Source organism: Panthera uncia, chromosome C2 (assembly GCF_023721935.1).
Source record: "Panthera uncia isolate 11264 chromosome C2, Puncia_PCG_1.0, whole genome shotgun sequence".
Classification (NCBI taxonomy): Eukaryota; Metazoa; Chordata; class Mammalia; order Carnivora; family Felidae; genus Panthera; species Panthera uncia.
The window spans coordinates 81,945,396-81,960,984 of record NC_064810.1 but is presented as its reverse complement, the minus strand read 5'-3'; the positions used below and the strand labels follow the sequence as shown (position 1 = coordinate 81,960,984).

At 40.9% G+C, this 15,589-nt stretch overlaps 1 protein-coding gene across 1 annotated transcript in view; it reads right to left on the bottom strand.

Moving 5' to 3' along the window:
- Positions 1-15,589, bottom strand: part of MCF2L2 (MCF.2 cell line derived transforming sequence-like 2) — a 258,201-nt gene that overhangs the window by 133,725 nt on the left and 108,887 nt on the right. Inside the window, exons 7-10 of the mRNA XM_049628514.1 lie at positions 13,021-13,170; positions 4,660-4,784; positions 3,945-4,059; positions 3,104-3,223 (exon numbers count right to left, since the gene is read on the bottom strand). Of these exons, the coding sequence (XP_049484471.1) occupies positions 3,104-3,223; positions 3,945-4,059; positions 4,660-4,784; positions 13,021-13,170 (510 nt within the window). The remainder of the gene's footprint in view (positions 1-3,103; positions 3,224-3,944; positions 4,060-4,659; positions 4,785-13,020; positions 13,171-15,589) is intronic.

Here is a 15,589-nt window from a genome sequence, read left to right as displayed (position 1 = left end):
ACAGCTTATTTTTCCCCATATTCTACTGCTATGACAGATGAAAGTGTCTACTGTGAAAGAAAATGATGAGAAAGGGTGATGCTCTGTGTCAAGGAACCCAGAATGAGCCCACAGATAATGGCCTAGGAATGGAATATACATATGGAGAAGTGGGCCAGATGAAACAAGAAAGGCAGAAAGTTAATGGCTGTTCAAACTGAGCGTACACATGGGAGTTCATTGTACTAGTTGATCTACTTTTGTGTGTGTTTGAAAATTTCCATTAAAAAAAAAGCCATGCCCCTCCAGCTAGATTTATATCCCTAGAAGATTAGTGATCTCGGTTCCAAGCCTTCTTGAACACGTACTGTAACTGCTGGCCCCTGGATGTGTGGGGAGAGGTCAAGGCTGAAATCAGGTTGGTTCCCCTGTCCTGTCCTTGTCTGCTCCCTGATGACCCATCACCAAGTGCCCTGACATGCCTTACAGCCAAAACCCTAGAGTAAATTCTACTTTTAAAGAAGTAAGAGTAGGGGCTGAAACCACCACTGTTTCTCAGAATTATAAACGAGCACTCAAAAGACTGCCAAACTGTCAAACCAGACAAAGGTAAAAGAATGGGTTCAGTAAGCACGTGGCAGGAGTCTGGTCAGTGAGTTGGCTCAGAGGTTACCCATGAGGATGATATCACTGTACAGAATAAGGAAGTTGGCAACAACCCAGATATTAGTGAGTGGCTATGCCAGGAGGGAAGGTGACCCCTGAGTACTGAGTGAAGGATAAACCCAAGCAGGTTTTGGTAGACTAGCCAGACATCACCTTGTTCCTTTAACACTTTGCAGGACAAATGGAAAGGCTACCCAAGCCTTTATCATCTGGAGAAACACTGCCTCTTAGAAGTCTGAGGGAAGACAGTTAAAAAGGTCCTGGTTATGATAGGATAGCTTTTTTGGTTCATCTAAAGGCAGAGAAATAGGTCTACTGTATCCCTTGGAAAATAAGTTAAAATCTGGATAAGTAAGGCACAGGATGGGTAAAACGAATGTGCCTGGGCTCTGCAGGTCATCTGCAGTGGGTTAGTCTACCTGGTTCAGGTACTTTGCCCATGAAAGATGAATCATGGGTTCACAGAGCATTCCTGTGTCCCATGACCATAGGTTTCTCCCCTAGCTCTAATCAGCGGCCTCTAAAGTATGTACCAAAGATTGCAAGTCCAAGGAGGTAGGCAGAAGAGAGAAAGTGGTTGCAGTCATGCAGATCCAGCCAACCCAGCAGTGATTTAAAGCCCAACCCAGACTATCCTCCAATGGATTCCACTGAAATAAAACCCAATCTTCATCATCATCACTCTCACCTTGTTCCTTTATGGCTCACTAAGTTCCAGACACATTCCTTGAACTCATCAGCCTCATTCTTGCCTCAAAAGCTTCATACTTGAGACTTCTCTGCCTTGTATGCTATTCCCCAAATCTTTGCAAGGCTATCCAGAGCTCAGTTCAAAGGACACTTTCTCAGAGAGACCTTTCCTGACTACCTGGGCTAAAGTAGCACCCCCAGTCACTTATATCCTGTTATTTTCTTCATACCATTTGTCATTATCTGACATTAGTATTTATTTGATTACTTTTTACTTCTCTCTCTCTCTCTCTCTCTCTCTCTCTCTCTCTCTCCAGAGAGAATGTAAATTCAGTGAGAGCAGGGTCTTAACTGCCTGGTTTGCCACCATATCCATGGAACCTAGGATAAGGAATACCTGGTAATGAATTAACTCCTTCAGGTCAATAGCTACTTTCATTCATATATATGCTATGACCATATTTTTCAAACCCAAAATATAAGGACTGAGCTTGGTGAGGCTTTTTTTCCCCTAATACATGAATGTATATAAGTGAAAATACATAGTAAAATAATGAGTTCTCTTGAAAAGAACTGAAATTACATAAAATTGGGACTGCCTTGGGGAATCTGAGATACATAGTCATTACATACACAAAATTCAATGTTTCCACTGCTTGAGAAATGTTTCTGATCACTCATGCCTACAGCACTAAAATGTTTAGCTTCAAATGATCACTGATAACAGAAGGAGTACTCACAGGGAAGGATGAGATTCCTGAGTGAGAGTCTGGGTATACAGGTGGGTCCATGTATTCACACATGTGCAGAAGCACCCCCAGCTCAGAATCCACAACTGACAGCTCTTAGGGTCAGAGTGAACCTGGTTTGTATTTGTTACTTCTCCTTTGGCAGGAGGGGTATGTCTCTAACTATAATGTACATGTCAATCACTTAGGAATCTTATTAAAATGCAGATTCTGATTCTGAGCTGGGGGGGCGTGCCTGATATTCCATATTTCTAACAAGTTCTCACTCAGGTGACATCTATGCACTGGCCAGAGGACCACACTTTTTGAAGCAAATCTCTAATATTACAAAATTACCATCTGGAAAACATGCATATAGATTAGCTCAGAAAGGAAGTGCTAATCATCAAGGACATAGTCCCCAAGAGACAAAAATATAGAGAATCTAATTTAAGAATAGCAGAAAAGAACTTCTCTGGAAAGAGAGGACTCGGCTTTCTTAATTTGTAATAACCCAAATTTGTAAGGACTTGAAATAGAATCATTCCTACCTGCTGACTTGTGTGCAGATCTGGGAAACTGTCTAATGCTGGTATGAGAATTGTGAAACACGTATTCTTTTACAAGTTTGATATTGACAACTTTTGGGGCATTTGAAAGGAGAAAGCTTTGCCAGCTCTGTGTAGCAGCAGAACTGATGTGGAGCAATTTCCTCCTTCTCACCATTCTGCTTGTTATAAAACTAGTTGGGTTTTTTTTTCTGGTCTCCCCTTTTCAAGTTTCCCCTCCTTACCACCAACTCCCACCCCTACATCCTGCCAGTAGATAATGTGCCCACTATGACCTTTCCTCCCATTGCTTCTGTACCAGCAGGCAAGTCTACTGGAACCCTCCCCCTACCTGGCAGTGTGGTGACTGGAAAGGTAGGATTTGGGCATTCCTGTGTCCTTCAGCAACCTTCCAACAATCATGAGTGGACATGATCTTTCACTGTCCCCAGCAATTTCCTTCCCAGTCCATAAAAACAGCAAAAAACAAACCTGGCCTTTTCCTTCCAGTTTTTTGTGTTCCTTAAGAAGTTGCTCCACACGTATCACACTGTCTCCGATGTCTGTAAACTCTGCTTGCTCTGCCAACAAATTGTCCAGGGCACGCTTAACCTTTAAGACACATTAGAACATCCAGAAATAAGCCATGAGCACCTCTCTGGAGGTATAGGTTTGTATACTCTAAGAAAACTTGAAAATCCAAACAGGATTCAGGACTTTTATGTATCTACATATACATTTTTTTTTAAGTTCATTAACTTTTAGATTAAGCTTGGGGCAGGGGTGGAAAAGGGAGTTTGGTGTTGAGATACATGTAGATGAAATAGTAAAACCACCTTTACAGATTATCAATCAAAAAGAAAGATAAACCTCGGGGTGCCTGGGTGACTCAGTTAGTTAAATGTCTGACTCTTGGTTTCGGCTCAAGTCATAATCTCATGATTTGTGGATTTGAGCTCCTCATTGGGCTCCATGCTGACAGTGCAGAGCCTTTTTAGGATTCTCTCTTCCTCTCTCTGCCCCTCCTCCCTTCTCTCAGCCCCTCCCCCTGCTTGCTTGTGTTCTATAAATAAATAAATAAATAAATAAATAAACATTTTTAAAAAGGAAGATAAACCATACACAAAATGTCATGTATGTCAACAGGAAAATGGGATTCTAGAACATTGCTACCCCCCTGAAAAAGGAAGAAGAGAATGATCAATGAGGAAGCAAGAATATAAGGAGCAGGCTGGGTTAGTGGGGACACCCAATATCCATAGTCCAAGGGGGAAGAGAGAACCAAAAGTCACTGAACCATGAAAGGAAGCTCTATTACACAAGAAAATAACACCTCACGAAAATTGTGCTCAAAGTGTTGTAGTTGTAGGCATTGATTAAGCTTCAAGTGATGCTCGGACCAAAACTGATTAAAGGCTTTTTCTGTCTCATCCAATTGAAGTAATAACCTGTCAAGAAAGAATGAGAAAGTGATATTGTGGTTAGTGTTCATTTCCACATGAGTCCATGTAGGCTTATGTAGATAGCCCCTATGTTTCCAGTCAGTGATATTAATTGTGGGAATCTCCTTATTATACATGTCTGTCACCTATGACTTTTTCATGATTCATCTGGCTCCCACATTTTCCATTTTTCCATCAGGGATACCCTCAGAACGAAGCAGAAACTTCACTTCAGATGCAGCTGCTGTGCTTTCAAATGTGTCCCTAGGTAACCTTACCTATGTGCCTTTCGTTTTCTACTGGTGAGACGATAGTTGTGTAAAGTACAGCACCCAACGAACTGCTATTTAGAAATAAAGATAAATAAACACTACCATCTCCCTTGAAATCCTGGGATGAAAGTTATAGCACAAAGCGCGGTGGGGGGAGGGGGGGCGGACAGCATTCTTACAAAAAGATCTCTGTAGATGGATACCATCTTTTTGCCTTTGTTGTCTCAAATATTATTCTTTCCTGACTCCAGCAAGATCCAGTAGTAACTGTACCAATCTGTTTTTGGTTATTTCTGATCATTGAGTTCTACATATCCTCTCCTCTCTCACTCACCTTTCCATGGTTGCTACATTCTCTAGCTGATTGGGATTGAGTTTTCTGGTGGGACTTTTGGTTGCTGGTTCTTGAATGCATGACAGCAATGTGGCCCCTTGCTTTCCAAGTAATTTCAGCTCATCCTAGAGAAAGGAAAATATAGTTTGTCTTAGAAGAAACTAACAAAAGCAAATTCTTGGTAGATTTGAGGTGAAGAGAATGGCAGATCAGGTATATCTTTCATTTAGGAAATTAAATGCTAAAGAAGTTGAGCTGCAGCTTTTAAAAATTAATTAACTTATTTATTTTCGTTTTTTCAATTTTAATTCCAGAGTAGTTAACATAAAGTGTTATATTAGTTTCAAGTGTACAATATAGTGATTCAAGAGTTCTATACATTACTCAGTGCTCATCATAGTAAGGGTACTCTTAATCCTCTTTACCTATTTCTCCCATCCCCCTACCTATCTCCCCTCTGGTAATCATCTGTTTGTTCTCTACAGTTAAGAGTCAGCTTTTTGCAGCACTCTCAACAATAGCCAAATTATGGAAAGAGCCTAAATGTCCATCAACTGATGAATGGATAAAGAAATTGTGGTTTATATACACAATGGAGTACTACGTGGCAATGAGAAAGAATGAAATATGGCCCTTTGTAGCAACATGGATGGAACTGGAGAGTGTTATGCTAAGTGAAATAAGCCATACAGAGAAAGACAGATACCATATGGTTTCACTCTTATGCGGATCCTGAGAAACTTAACAGAAACCCATGGGGGAGGGGAAGGAAAAAAAAAAGAGATTAGAGTGGGAGAGAGCCAAAGCATAAGAGACTCTTAAAAACTGAGAACAAATTGAGGGTTGAGGGGGGGTGGGAGGAGGGGAGGGGGGGTGATGGGTACTGAGGAGGGCACCTTTTGGGATGAGCACTGGGTGTTGTATGGAAACCAACTTGACAATAAACTTCATATACTGAAAAAAAAAACAGTCAGCTTTTTGGTTTGTCTCTTTTTTTTGTTTTGTTTCTTAAATTCCACACATAAATGAAAGCATATGGCATTTGTCTTTCTCTGACTGATTTATTTCTCTTGGCATCATACCCTCTAGATCTATCCATGTTATTGCAAAATGGCAAGATTTCATTCCTTGTTATGGCTGAGTAGTATTCTATTGTGTGTGTGTGTGTGTGTGTGTGTGTGTGTGTGTGTGTGTATCACATCTTCTTTATCCATTCATCTATCCATGGACACTGGGGCTGTTTCCTTAATTTGACTTTGTAAACTATGCTGGAATAAACATAGGGGTGCATGTATCTTTTTGAATTAGTATTTTTGTTATCTTTGGGTAAATACACAGTAGTGGTATTATTGGATCATATGGTTATTAACTTATTTTTAACAGGTAATACATATACATGTTACAAAATCCAAAATATACGAAAGGGTATATACTGGAAAAAATAAGTCTTTTGTCCTCTTCTCATCCGCTTTTCCTCTCAAAAGCAACAACTCTTAAATTTTGTGGGTATCTCAGGCTGCTGTTGTATGTTTAAAGTAAAAGTAATAAACCAATAATTTTAATTAATATTATTTAATTACTTATATTAATTAATTAATAATTTTAAATTTATTAACAAATTAACAAAATCTGGTTCTAATCCAAGGCAGAGACCAGAAACAAGAAAATGACAGATACTGAATAAGCTAGACACTGCCACGAAATAATAATGTAATAATTGATAGAAAAGCAGGAAAAAGACTTCATCTGGTATTGTCAATAGACTCCTGCACTCCTGCTTCTTCTTCTACCTGTCCCCAAATTGTGGCCTTGCTCAACTACTGAAGTTTGGTGTAGATAGGCAGCAACTTCGGGTTGATATGGAAAGAGTCATACTTCCAAGGCAACTCTATTCTGCTCCTTTTACATGGGACTTTGGGCTTTGTAATTGGAGAAGATGTCAGGTTATCTCCTGCCAAATACAACAGCTCTAATCCTCTAATCACACAGCACAAGTCGTTTCTGTCAATGCCCTGAGTGCTAACCACAAAATAAGCCAAAGGGACAGAGCCGGGCAGAGAACTTTGCTTCTAGGAGTTGGGTGCTTGGTGCATGGTTCACACAGGATGCTGGTTACTGTGCCCTGAGCAATAAAATAGGCCCATAGTTACAAAAACATATCCTGTATGCACATGAACCCTGAATCTCTCCTCCAGGCCTAGCCACCTCCAGCCTTCACATAGTATGGAGCTCGTTCCCTGTGGGAGGAGTTTTATACTTCTCCACCCTATTCACACACAAGTGCTGGCTTGCTCACCCTCATGCCTTTGCTCCTGGTCTCCAATATCACTGTATTATTCATCCCCTTGCAGGCTTCTGCTGTCGAAGCCTCAAACTTGTCCCTGGATTTGGCTGATGATACATTTGACTTTTCTGATCTGGCCCAAGTTCTTTGGACACCCCCTGTGGCTCTGTCCACTCCAGGTAATGCCCCAAGTCACTCTCTCGGCTGGTACTCCTGCATGGGAACTAGACACATCCCTTCTTTTCCATTCTCAGGTATCAGCCCTCATTTCTTCTTATTTCACCAATGCTCATTAAATATTTGTAGGTTGGATGAATTAGTAATAGTCTAAAAGAAATTAGGTTGCAAATGAATAAGGACAAATAGGATATGATAGGGGAAGGGGGGGGCGGGAAGCACTCATTAGCAAGTGCTCTTACCTTTCACTCTTCCTACCTTCTAAAAAGAGTCTTGGCTTTTCTCAGTTTCTTAAATGTCCTTGAGATTCCAGAATTCCAGCAAGATTCTGGCATTACCATTAAATTGTGTGTGTGTGTGTGTGTGTGTGTGTGTGTGTGTATGTAGAGTTGGGAGGAAGGGTGGAGGGGCCAGAGAAGTAAAGGCATATTGCTGGGGCAGAAGGAGACTTTTTGGAAGGGGAAACTTGGGACACAGATATACCCAAAGAAGTGCAGAGTGTGAGGAAGCGTGTGAGAGAGAGAACGTGGGTCTGAGCAAGCGATGTCATTCACTGTGTATCCCCTTCACACTATCAAAAACTATATATATATATACAAGGAAAAATTATGACTGGTTACTGCTTTGGGACTAGGCCATATATGGCCTAGCAGGGTTAGCTTTAGCAGGGTTACAAAAATCTGCCATAAATACACAGGGAAAGATTGGGGAACTATGATACTTGGAAAGTGAAAAGGTAAGTTGCCCAGGACAAAAATGGAGTTTTCCCTTGTCCATAGTAGTAACAATTCAAAATATTTAATAACTGTTTACCGCAGTCATTGACCAATCAGCACAGATGTCAGATATAATACTGAAGCAGTCCTGAGGCCAACTGCTGTCCACGTGTTAACCCCTTTTGATGCCAGAAACATGAGGAGGTCTCATGGGTCCTAGGAAATGGGCCAGAGAGGTAAAGTTGGGCACTTGTGGAACATAAATATTTAACAACTGGTATGGCTGTCCCAGTGTGTAATTATCATTACAATTCCACTATTATGGAAACAAGCAGTTGGTTCAAAAGACCCACTTAATAGGGCAAGCAGATTGCTTCAGGCTCAAAGGAATTTAAATTTTCTGGGGAGAATTCTTTCCTATGACAAGGGTAAGCCTAAATGTAGACATCCATTCAGTCAGTCAGTCAGTCTGTCAAAATACATTTAAAAGCACTACTATTCATGCCAGGTGCCGTGTTTGGCTGTGTCATGGGCTGGGGGTGGAGGTGGGGGAGGAAGTTAAAGGATGAATCAGAGCCCAGAGATTGTATGAATGACTAATACTTTAGACTCCTTACTTAGCTTTTATTACTTACCCCATTTCTGCCACTACACGTTAGCTCTACCATGCTGGGGTTTTTTTATAATGCTGAATAATGAATTCCAGAATGTGGCCTTTAAAATGCACGTCTTCATAATTGAGAAAAAAGAAGTCCGTAAAAGAGATGATATATCCCCTTTCCTCAGCAGATACTGAGAGACATCTTCTTGTGGTATAAAACTAGTTCAAAACCCTGATTTGTTAAGGCATTAACACTGAAAACATTCATAAGAATAGCAATTTCATCTTCCTTTGCAAAATCAAGACCTCTGTGGGTATGCATTTTTAACATATTCTCTGCAAGTAGAATTTGAACAAAGGAGTCTTTAAAAACTCCTAAGACTGTAAATTATTTTTAGGGCCTACAAAAAATCACTTATTACTCTGATTATCTTCTTGATTATTTGTAACCCTGGAAATGGTGATAGAATTGTCATCTCTGAATACACAATTGGATAAATTCTGAACGGAACAAATACTAAATGCTAAACAGTATCCATATTTGTAGAAGAGTGCTCTATCACATAATCAAAGCACCACTGGCAATTTCCTCCTGCATGATGAGAAAAAGGACTATGGCCCTGTTGGATTTCTTATTTTAACAACAACAACAAAATATGAGAGTCTTACCCTATTTACCTGGACACATGGTAAAGTGTGTCAGTTGACTTAAGTATCTGAGAGTATAAGGCCAAGGCCCTGGGGTTTCGCCCCAAAATAAGACCTTCAAAGAGGTGAGAATCACCTCCTTTGGGACTCAGAAGGAAGACTGCCTGCCTCTGTGAACTGCTTCCAAAACCAACATGGAATTAGACAACAGGAAGAGCTGTTTTGCTAAGAAAGAATGTCTGTAGGGCTATCATAAACAGTATGAAAAGCACGTACCTGTATAGGGTTCATGGTTATTTTATTATTATTTTAGGCCTAAAGATATTTTTCTTTCTTTGTTTCTTTTTTTTTTAATTTCTTTTTTACATTTATTTATTTTTGAGAGACAGAGCACAAGTGGGGGAGCAGCAAAGAGAGAATGAAACACAGAATCCGAAGCAGGCTCCAGGCTCCAAGCTGTCAGCACAGAGCACGACACAGGGCTTGAACCCACAAACAGTGAGATCACGACCTGAGCCGAAGTTGGACGCTTAATCAACTGAGCCAGCCAGGCGCCCCAGATCTTTTTCTTTTTTAAAAAATCGAGATATTATTCATATAGTACCATAAAACTCACCTTCTTTTAAGTTTTATTTATTTATTTTGAGAGAGAGAGCATGTGCGCGCACGCGAGCAGGGGAGGGGCAGAAAAAGAGAATCCCAAGCAGGCTCTGCACCATCAGCGCAGAGCCTGAAGCCAGGCTTGATCTTCTGAACTGTGAGATCATGACCCGAGCCAAAGTCAAGAGTCAGATGCCCAACCACTGAGCCATCTAGGCACCCCTAAAACTCACCCTTTCAATGCATACAAGTACATGTTTTCTCCCCAGAACACTTTTGTCACCCTCAAAAAGAAACCCCATACCTATTATCAATCACTCTCCATTTCTCCCTCTTTACAGACCCTGGAAACCACTAATCTACCTTTCTCTCCATATTTACCTATTCTGGACATTTCATATAGGTAGAATTGTACAATATGTTGCTTTTTGTGTCTGCTTCTTTCACTCTGCGTAATTATTTCAAAGTTCATACATATTAAAGCATGTATCGGTACTTCCTTTCTATGGCTGAGTAACATTCCATTGTATGGATATACCACATTTTTTTTATCCCCTCATCAGCTTATTGACACGTGGGTTGTTTCCACTTTTGGGGTGTTATGCTGCTATGAACCTTTATGTGTAACTTTTTATATAAAACATGTTTTCAAATCTCTTATGTACATACGTAGAAGTAGAATTTCTGGGTCATATGGTAACTTTATGTTTAACTTTTTGAGGACCTACCAGACAGTTTCCATTCCCACAAGCAATGTATGAGGGTTCCAATTCCCTCACATCCTCATCAACACTTATTATGGCCCACCTTTTTAATTAGTGCCACTCTAGTGGGTATATCACTGCAGTTTTGATTTGCATTTCCCTAACAATATATGACGTTGCACATGTCTTCGTGTACTTAATAACCATTTATCTGTCTAACGCCTGTTCTAATCCTTTGCCCATTTTTTTAAAGCTTATTTATTTTTGAGAGAGAGAGACAGAGCTCACACAGGGGAGGGGCAGAGAGAGAGGAAGACACAGAATCCAAAGCAGGCTCCAGGTTCTGAGCTGTCAGCACAGAGCCTGACACAGGGCTCGAACTCACCAACCATAAAATCATGACCTGAGCCACCTGAGTTGAAGTCGGACCCTTAACCAACTGAGTCACCCAGGCACCCCTACTTTGCCCATTTTTTAATTGGGTCATTTGTCTTTTTATAAAGGTTGAGTTGTAAGAGTTGTTTATTTTTTTAATTTTTTAAAAAATGTTTTATTTTTGAGAGAGAGAGAGAAAGAGCAAGTGGGGGAGGGGCAGAGAAAGAAGAGGACAGAGGATCCAAAGCAGGCTCCCTGCTGACAGCAGCAAACCCCATGAGGAGCTGGAACTCAAGAACTGTGAGATCACAACCTGAGCCAGTCAGATGCTCAACCAACTGAGCCACCCAGGTACTCCAAGAGTTGTTTATATATTCTGGATATTAGACTCTCATCAGATACATGATTTGTAGATATTTTTTCCCATTCTGCGGGTTTTCTTTTCACCTTTTTGATAGTGTCCTTTGAAGCACAAAAGTTTTTAATTTTGGTGATGTCTACTTTATTTATTTTCTTTAGGTGTTTGTGCTTTTGGTGTGGTATCTAAGAAACCATCGCCTAATGTAAGGTCATAAAAAATTACATCTATATTTTCTCCTAAGAGTTTTATAATTTTGGAACTTATATTTAGTTCCCTGACCAATTTTGAGTTAATTTTTGTGGACAAGGTGAGGTAAGCATACAATTTCCTTCTTTTTCACATGGATATCCAGTTGTCACACGGTCTAAAGGGCTTAAGGAGTTTTCATTCCCATGAAGAGAAAACCTCCTTAATCATTTGGGGTATTTAATTTTTTTTTACTGTCAGCACTCAGGCTACAGAAGGAGTTCAGGGACACGCTTCTGGGAACATCCATAGAAGTCCATAGAATTTCAGTGAATTTCCTCTTTGCACAGACAAGGTCCTAGTGGCAGCAGGGTGAGTGCCAGCATACTGTTTGTAAACTGAGAGACAGCTCATAGCCTGTCAAAGTCACCCTTACTCAGGAAGTAGAAGCTCTTCTCGGAGAAGGATCCAATATGCAGAAGAGCCTGGGACACCTGCCTGTACATGCTCTGAAGATGTGCCCTAAGTTTCCATCCAGGTGTAAAAAGCACACACGGGAACAGGAAGGGTGTGCTAGGTTGTGCGTGCTTGTCAAGCTCATCAGAGACATTTCCAGGGAAAAGTTCTAGGATGTTTTCAGGTTTTCACAGTTTCAAACCAGATCTTTTAATTATTCAGAGTAATGTGGAAAGTATATTTTGAACTCTTTTTTGGATATCCAGCTCCTTCCAAAGAGAATTTAATAGTGCTCCCTGACACACAGAAGAATTAATTTGCCTTAACCGCTAGACTCTGAGACTCCCCTAACTCAACTATGTGTTCCTTTTTTGGTTTGTTTTGCCTACATGTAGTGGTAGGTGGTCAATAATGCTGGCTAAATGAGCAAATCAACCACCTAGCAAAGCGTTTTTGTAAATTTTGGGTCACAAATAAAAGAGGTCAGCTCTTCTCAAGCTCCATGCAGCAAGAATACATGTAATGCTAAGATGCATTGACCTTCTGATCCCCAGTTTGCTGCCCAATGGTGTTCTGGTCTTCTGGTGAAATGATGGGTTTGGTCCATTTATGCTTCTGGAAGTAGAAAAGAGCTGAAACCCTTCCTATAAGCCCCAGGAAGACACCTCCCTTTACTGCATGACCTGAAAGAATCTACCAGCCTCCATTCTTAGCAGGCTCTGACATGATTTTATGAATAGTTAATAGGTGCTTCTCCTTAAACCCAGTTCAGAGCACCTTCCATGTCTTCCTTCTCAAATTACTCTCCAAATAAAAAGATACATCCCTGAGAAAGTGAAGCAATAGTTTGCCCCAAAGTTATTAGTTATTAGTTTGCCCCAAAACCTCACAATAGGCTCAGGAAAGCTTATGCCTCAAAAAACAATTGCCACCCCTCCTTCATTCACTGCAGTCATATCCATCATATCTTGCTCTGTCCCAAACAGATCACAGGGGTGCTGCACTTGAAAGGAGGTTCACACACCTGTCTCACATGGTGGAATGAGTTTCCCTTTACAGGGCTGCTTCTCACAGGTCTTAATTACAATCCTTTTACATTCATGGACCAGTCTCAAGAGGTTTTCCTTTTTACATACTGCCTATCTAGAAGATTTACGATGATCAACTGCTGCCAAGTCACCAGAAAAGGGGGAAGAAGAGGACTTCACTTTTAATTCTGCTCCTGGCCCTCTCCAAGGCCACTGGCCACTCACCTGCAGCTTGTCCCGCTGCCCTGTGTGGGACATGAGGAGGTCTTCAGTGGACAGCACGCCCCTGGGAAGCTCTGTTGTGGCTAGGCAGGCCCCAAACATCTGGAGCATCTGGGCAGTGGTCTTCAATGTCACGGCAAAGTTTTCAATGGCCTGGAAGGTCAGACATAACAATGAGGACAGCTTAACATTCACCAATATGCTCTCTGAATAGAAGGACAGTACAACTAGCTGCCATTTCCTGAGTACCTGCAACGGGCCATGCCTTGTACTTGGTGCTATACATTTGTCTATCATCTCAACAATCCAGAATGGAAGGTATTTTATCTCCATTTTATAGAAGAGGGAACTGAAGCTCCAACAGGTCAAGTGAATTGCCCAAGATAGTATTGCTTGGGCAGTAAGGAAGGAAAGAAGGCAGGATTCAACTAAGGTCACTAACTTTGGGAAGCAAGTTTGACCCCAAGGGAGAAGATGGATGTAGTGATTAGGTAAGTCGCTAGTGACCTTTCAGAGAGTTACTTTTATCACATGTGATAAGGCGTCGGGGACCTCTGCCTGTCACTTCTTTATAAAAATTGACCTTCCACTAAGGACACTACTCTGCCATTAAATGAATACCTACTAACTGATGAGTAACTTCACACCTCATATCCCAGGTGAGATATCTGCATTTTACTCAGTACAGTTTAGCAGTAAACATGTGGCCTAACCTAGAAAAAGTGATGCTGATCATCAGCAGATTTAGTTGAAAGTAAGTGGCTTTTAAGAATCCCACAAAGCATTCTACTCAGCCAGATGGGTTCTACTATGCCCACTTCCCTCTGCTCCTGAGACAACTTTGCCCTTGAAGGGCAAGCGCAATTCATCTCTGTTACCCCAGCAAATGGTACTATGCCTGTCATATAATAGGTGGCCCATAAACAGCTGCTAGATGGATAACTGATAGTAGCAAAGAGGTCTAACCTAATTTTCACTTGGGAAAAAATTACCTCTGATCTTATATCATCAGAGAACATTTCTGAAAACCCAGATGCTCATCATAAAGAATGTGCCAGACATGAGGTGGCCCTTTTCTACACCAGAAGGCCAGAGCTGAGGCTGGAGCTATAAGGCTTCCGGAGCACAGCACACCCCCGCCTACTGTCTGAAACTGAAGTCTTTGTCCTTTAACCATTTTTTTAGGTAAGCTCTACACCCAATGTGGGGGTCGAACTCATGACCCTGAGATCTAAAGTCGCATGTTCTACCGACAGAGCCAACCAGGCACCCACCATCAACTGTATAACCTTGAATAAGTCACTTCTTTACTTTGAAGGTCAGTTTCCTTATCTGTAATGAGTCTCCCCTATTGTTGTTGGTGGAATCTCCCCTATTAGCACAAGTATTTAAACAGTTGCAATCTTGAACATCATAGTTCTTTTGGCCTGGAAATTCAGACAACCACTAACTTTTATGAAAATCTTTCAAGCACATCAAAGTATTATTACTTTTACATAACCTAATATCTGCGTAAGATACTCTCTCAACGTCATTCACCAATAGCCTATAATGAATAACATATAAAAATCCAATTTATCAGAGGACTTATAAGAAAATATATTAAATATTTTGCTTTATATGCACTACCTCTTGTAATGCATCTCAAATAGGTTACTATTATCACCACAATCTATAGACAAGGAAACTAAGGTGAATTCAGGTTAAGTAACTTCCCCAAAGTCATATAAAAAATTAGTGGCAGAACTGGAATTGAACCCAGAGCCAGCCATCTTAAGCACTATATGCTACACCACCTCTTAGCAATAAAAACTAGATTTCACAAAACTAGATTTAAAATTAAACAAACAAAAAAATTTTGGCTTTCGGAGTTTCAGACTTGAATTAGAGTTCAGATTCTGATCTCTAACTGTGTGATCTTTTCTATTTTTTTTTAAATTTTTTTTAACGTTTATTTATTTTTGAGACAGAGAGAGACAGAGCATGAATGGGGGAGGGCCAGAGAGAGAGGGAGACACAGAATCCGAAACAGGCTCCAGGCTCTGAGCGGTCAGCACAGAGCCCGACGCGGGGCTCGAACCCTCGGACCACGAGATCTGTGACCTGAGCCGAAGTCGGACGCTTAACCGACTGAGCCACCCAGGTGCCCCATCTAACTGTGTGATCTTAAGTAAGCCAGGTATTACTCTGAGTCTTAGTGTCCTCATCCGAAAAATGGGAATAATGGTTGCTCTGTTTTTGCAGGGGTTTTTTGAGGATCAAAGGAACAGCAAATGTGAAAGGACTTGGGCACAGTACAGTACCTTGCAAATGTAATAATAATAACAGTAACAACCCTGAGAGTCAGGTGCCAGGCCTGCAGATGAAATAGAGGAAAATACAGGAAATAGAGGAAATCCAGGCGTTTCCTATGGAGAGTCTGTTAACAAATTAACTTGATTCCAGGTATCTGATTAGCAAACGATCACCTTGGAAATGGTACAAAGGACCTGACACTGATGAGGTGATGAAAAAGAGCTTAGCCTTCGTCTTGGCTCTACCACTACTCAACTGTATAACCTTGGATAAGTCA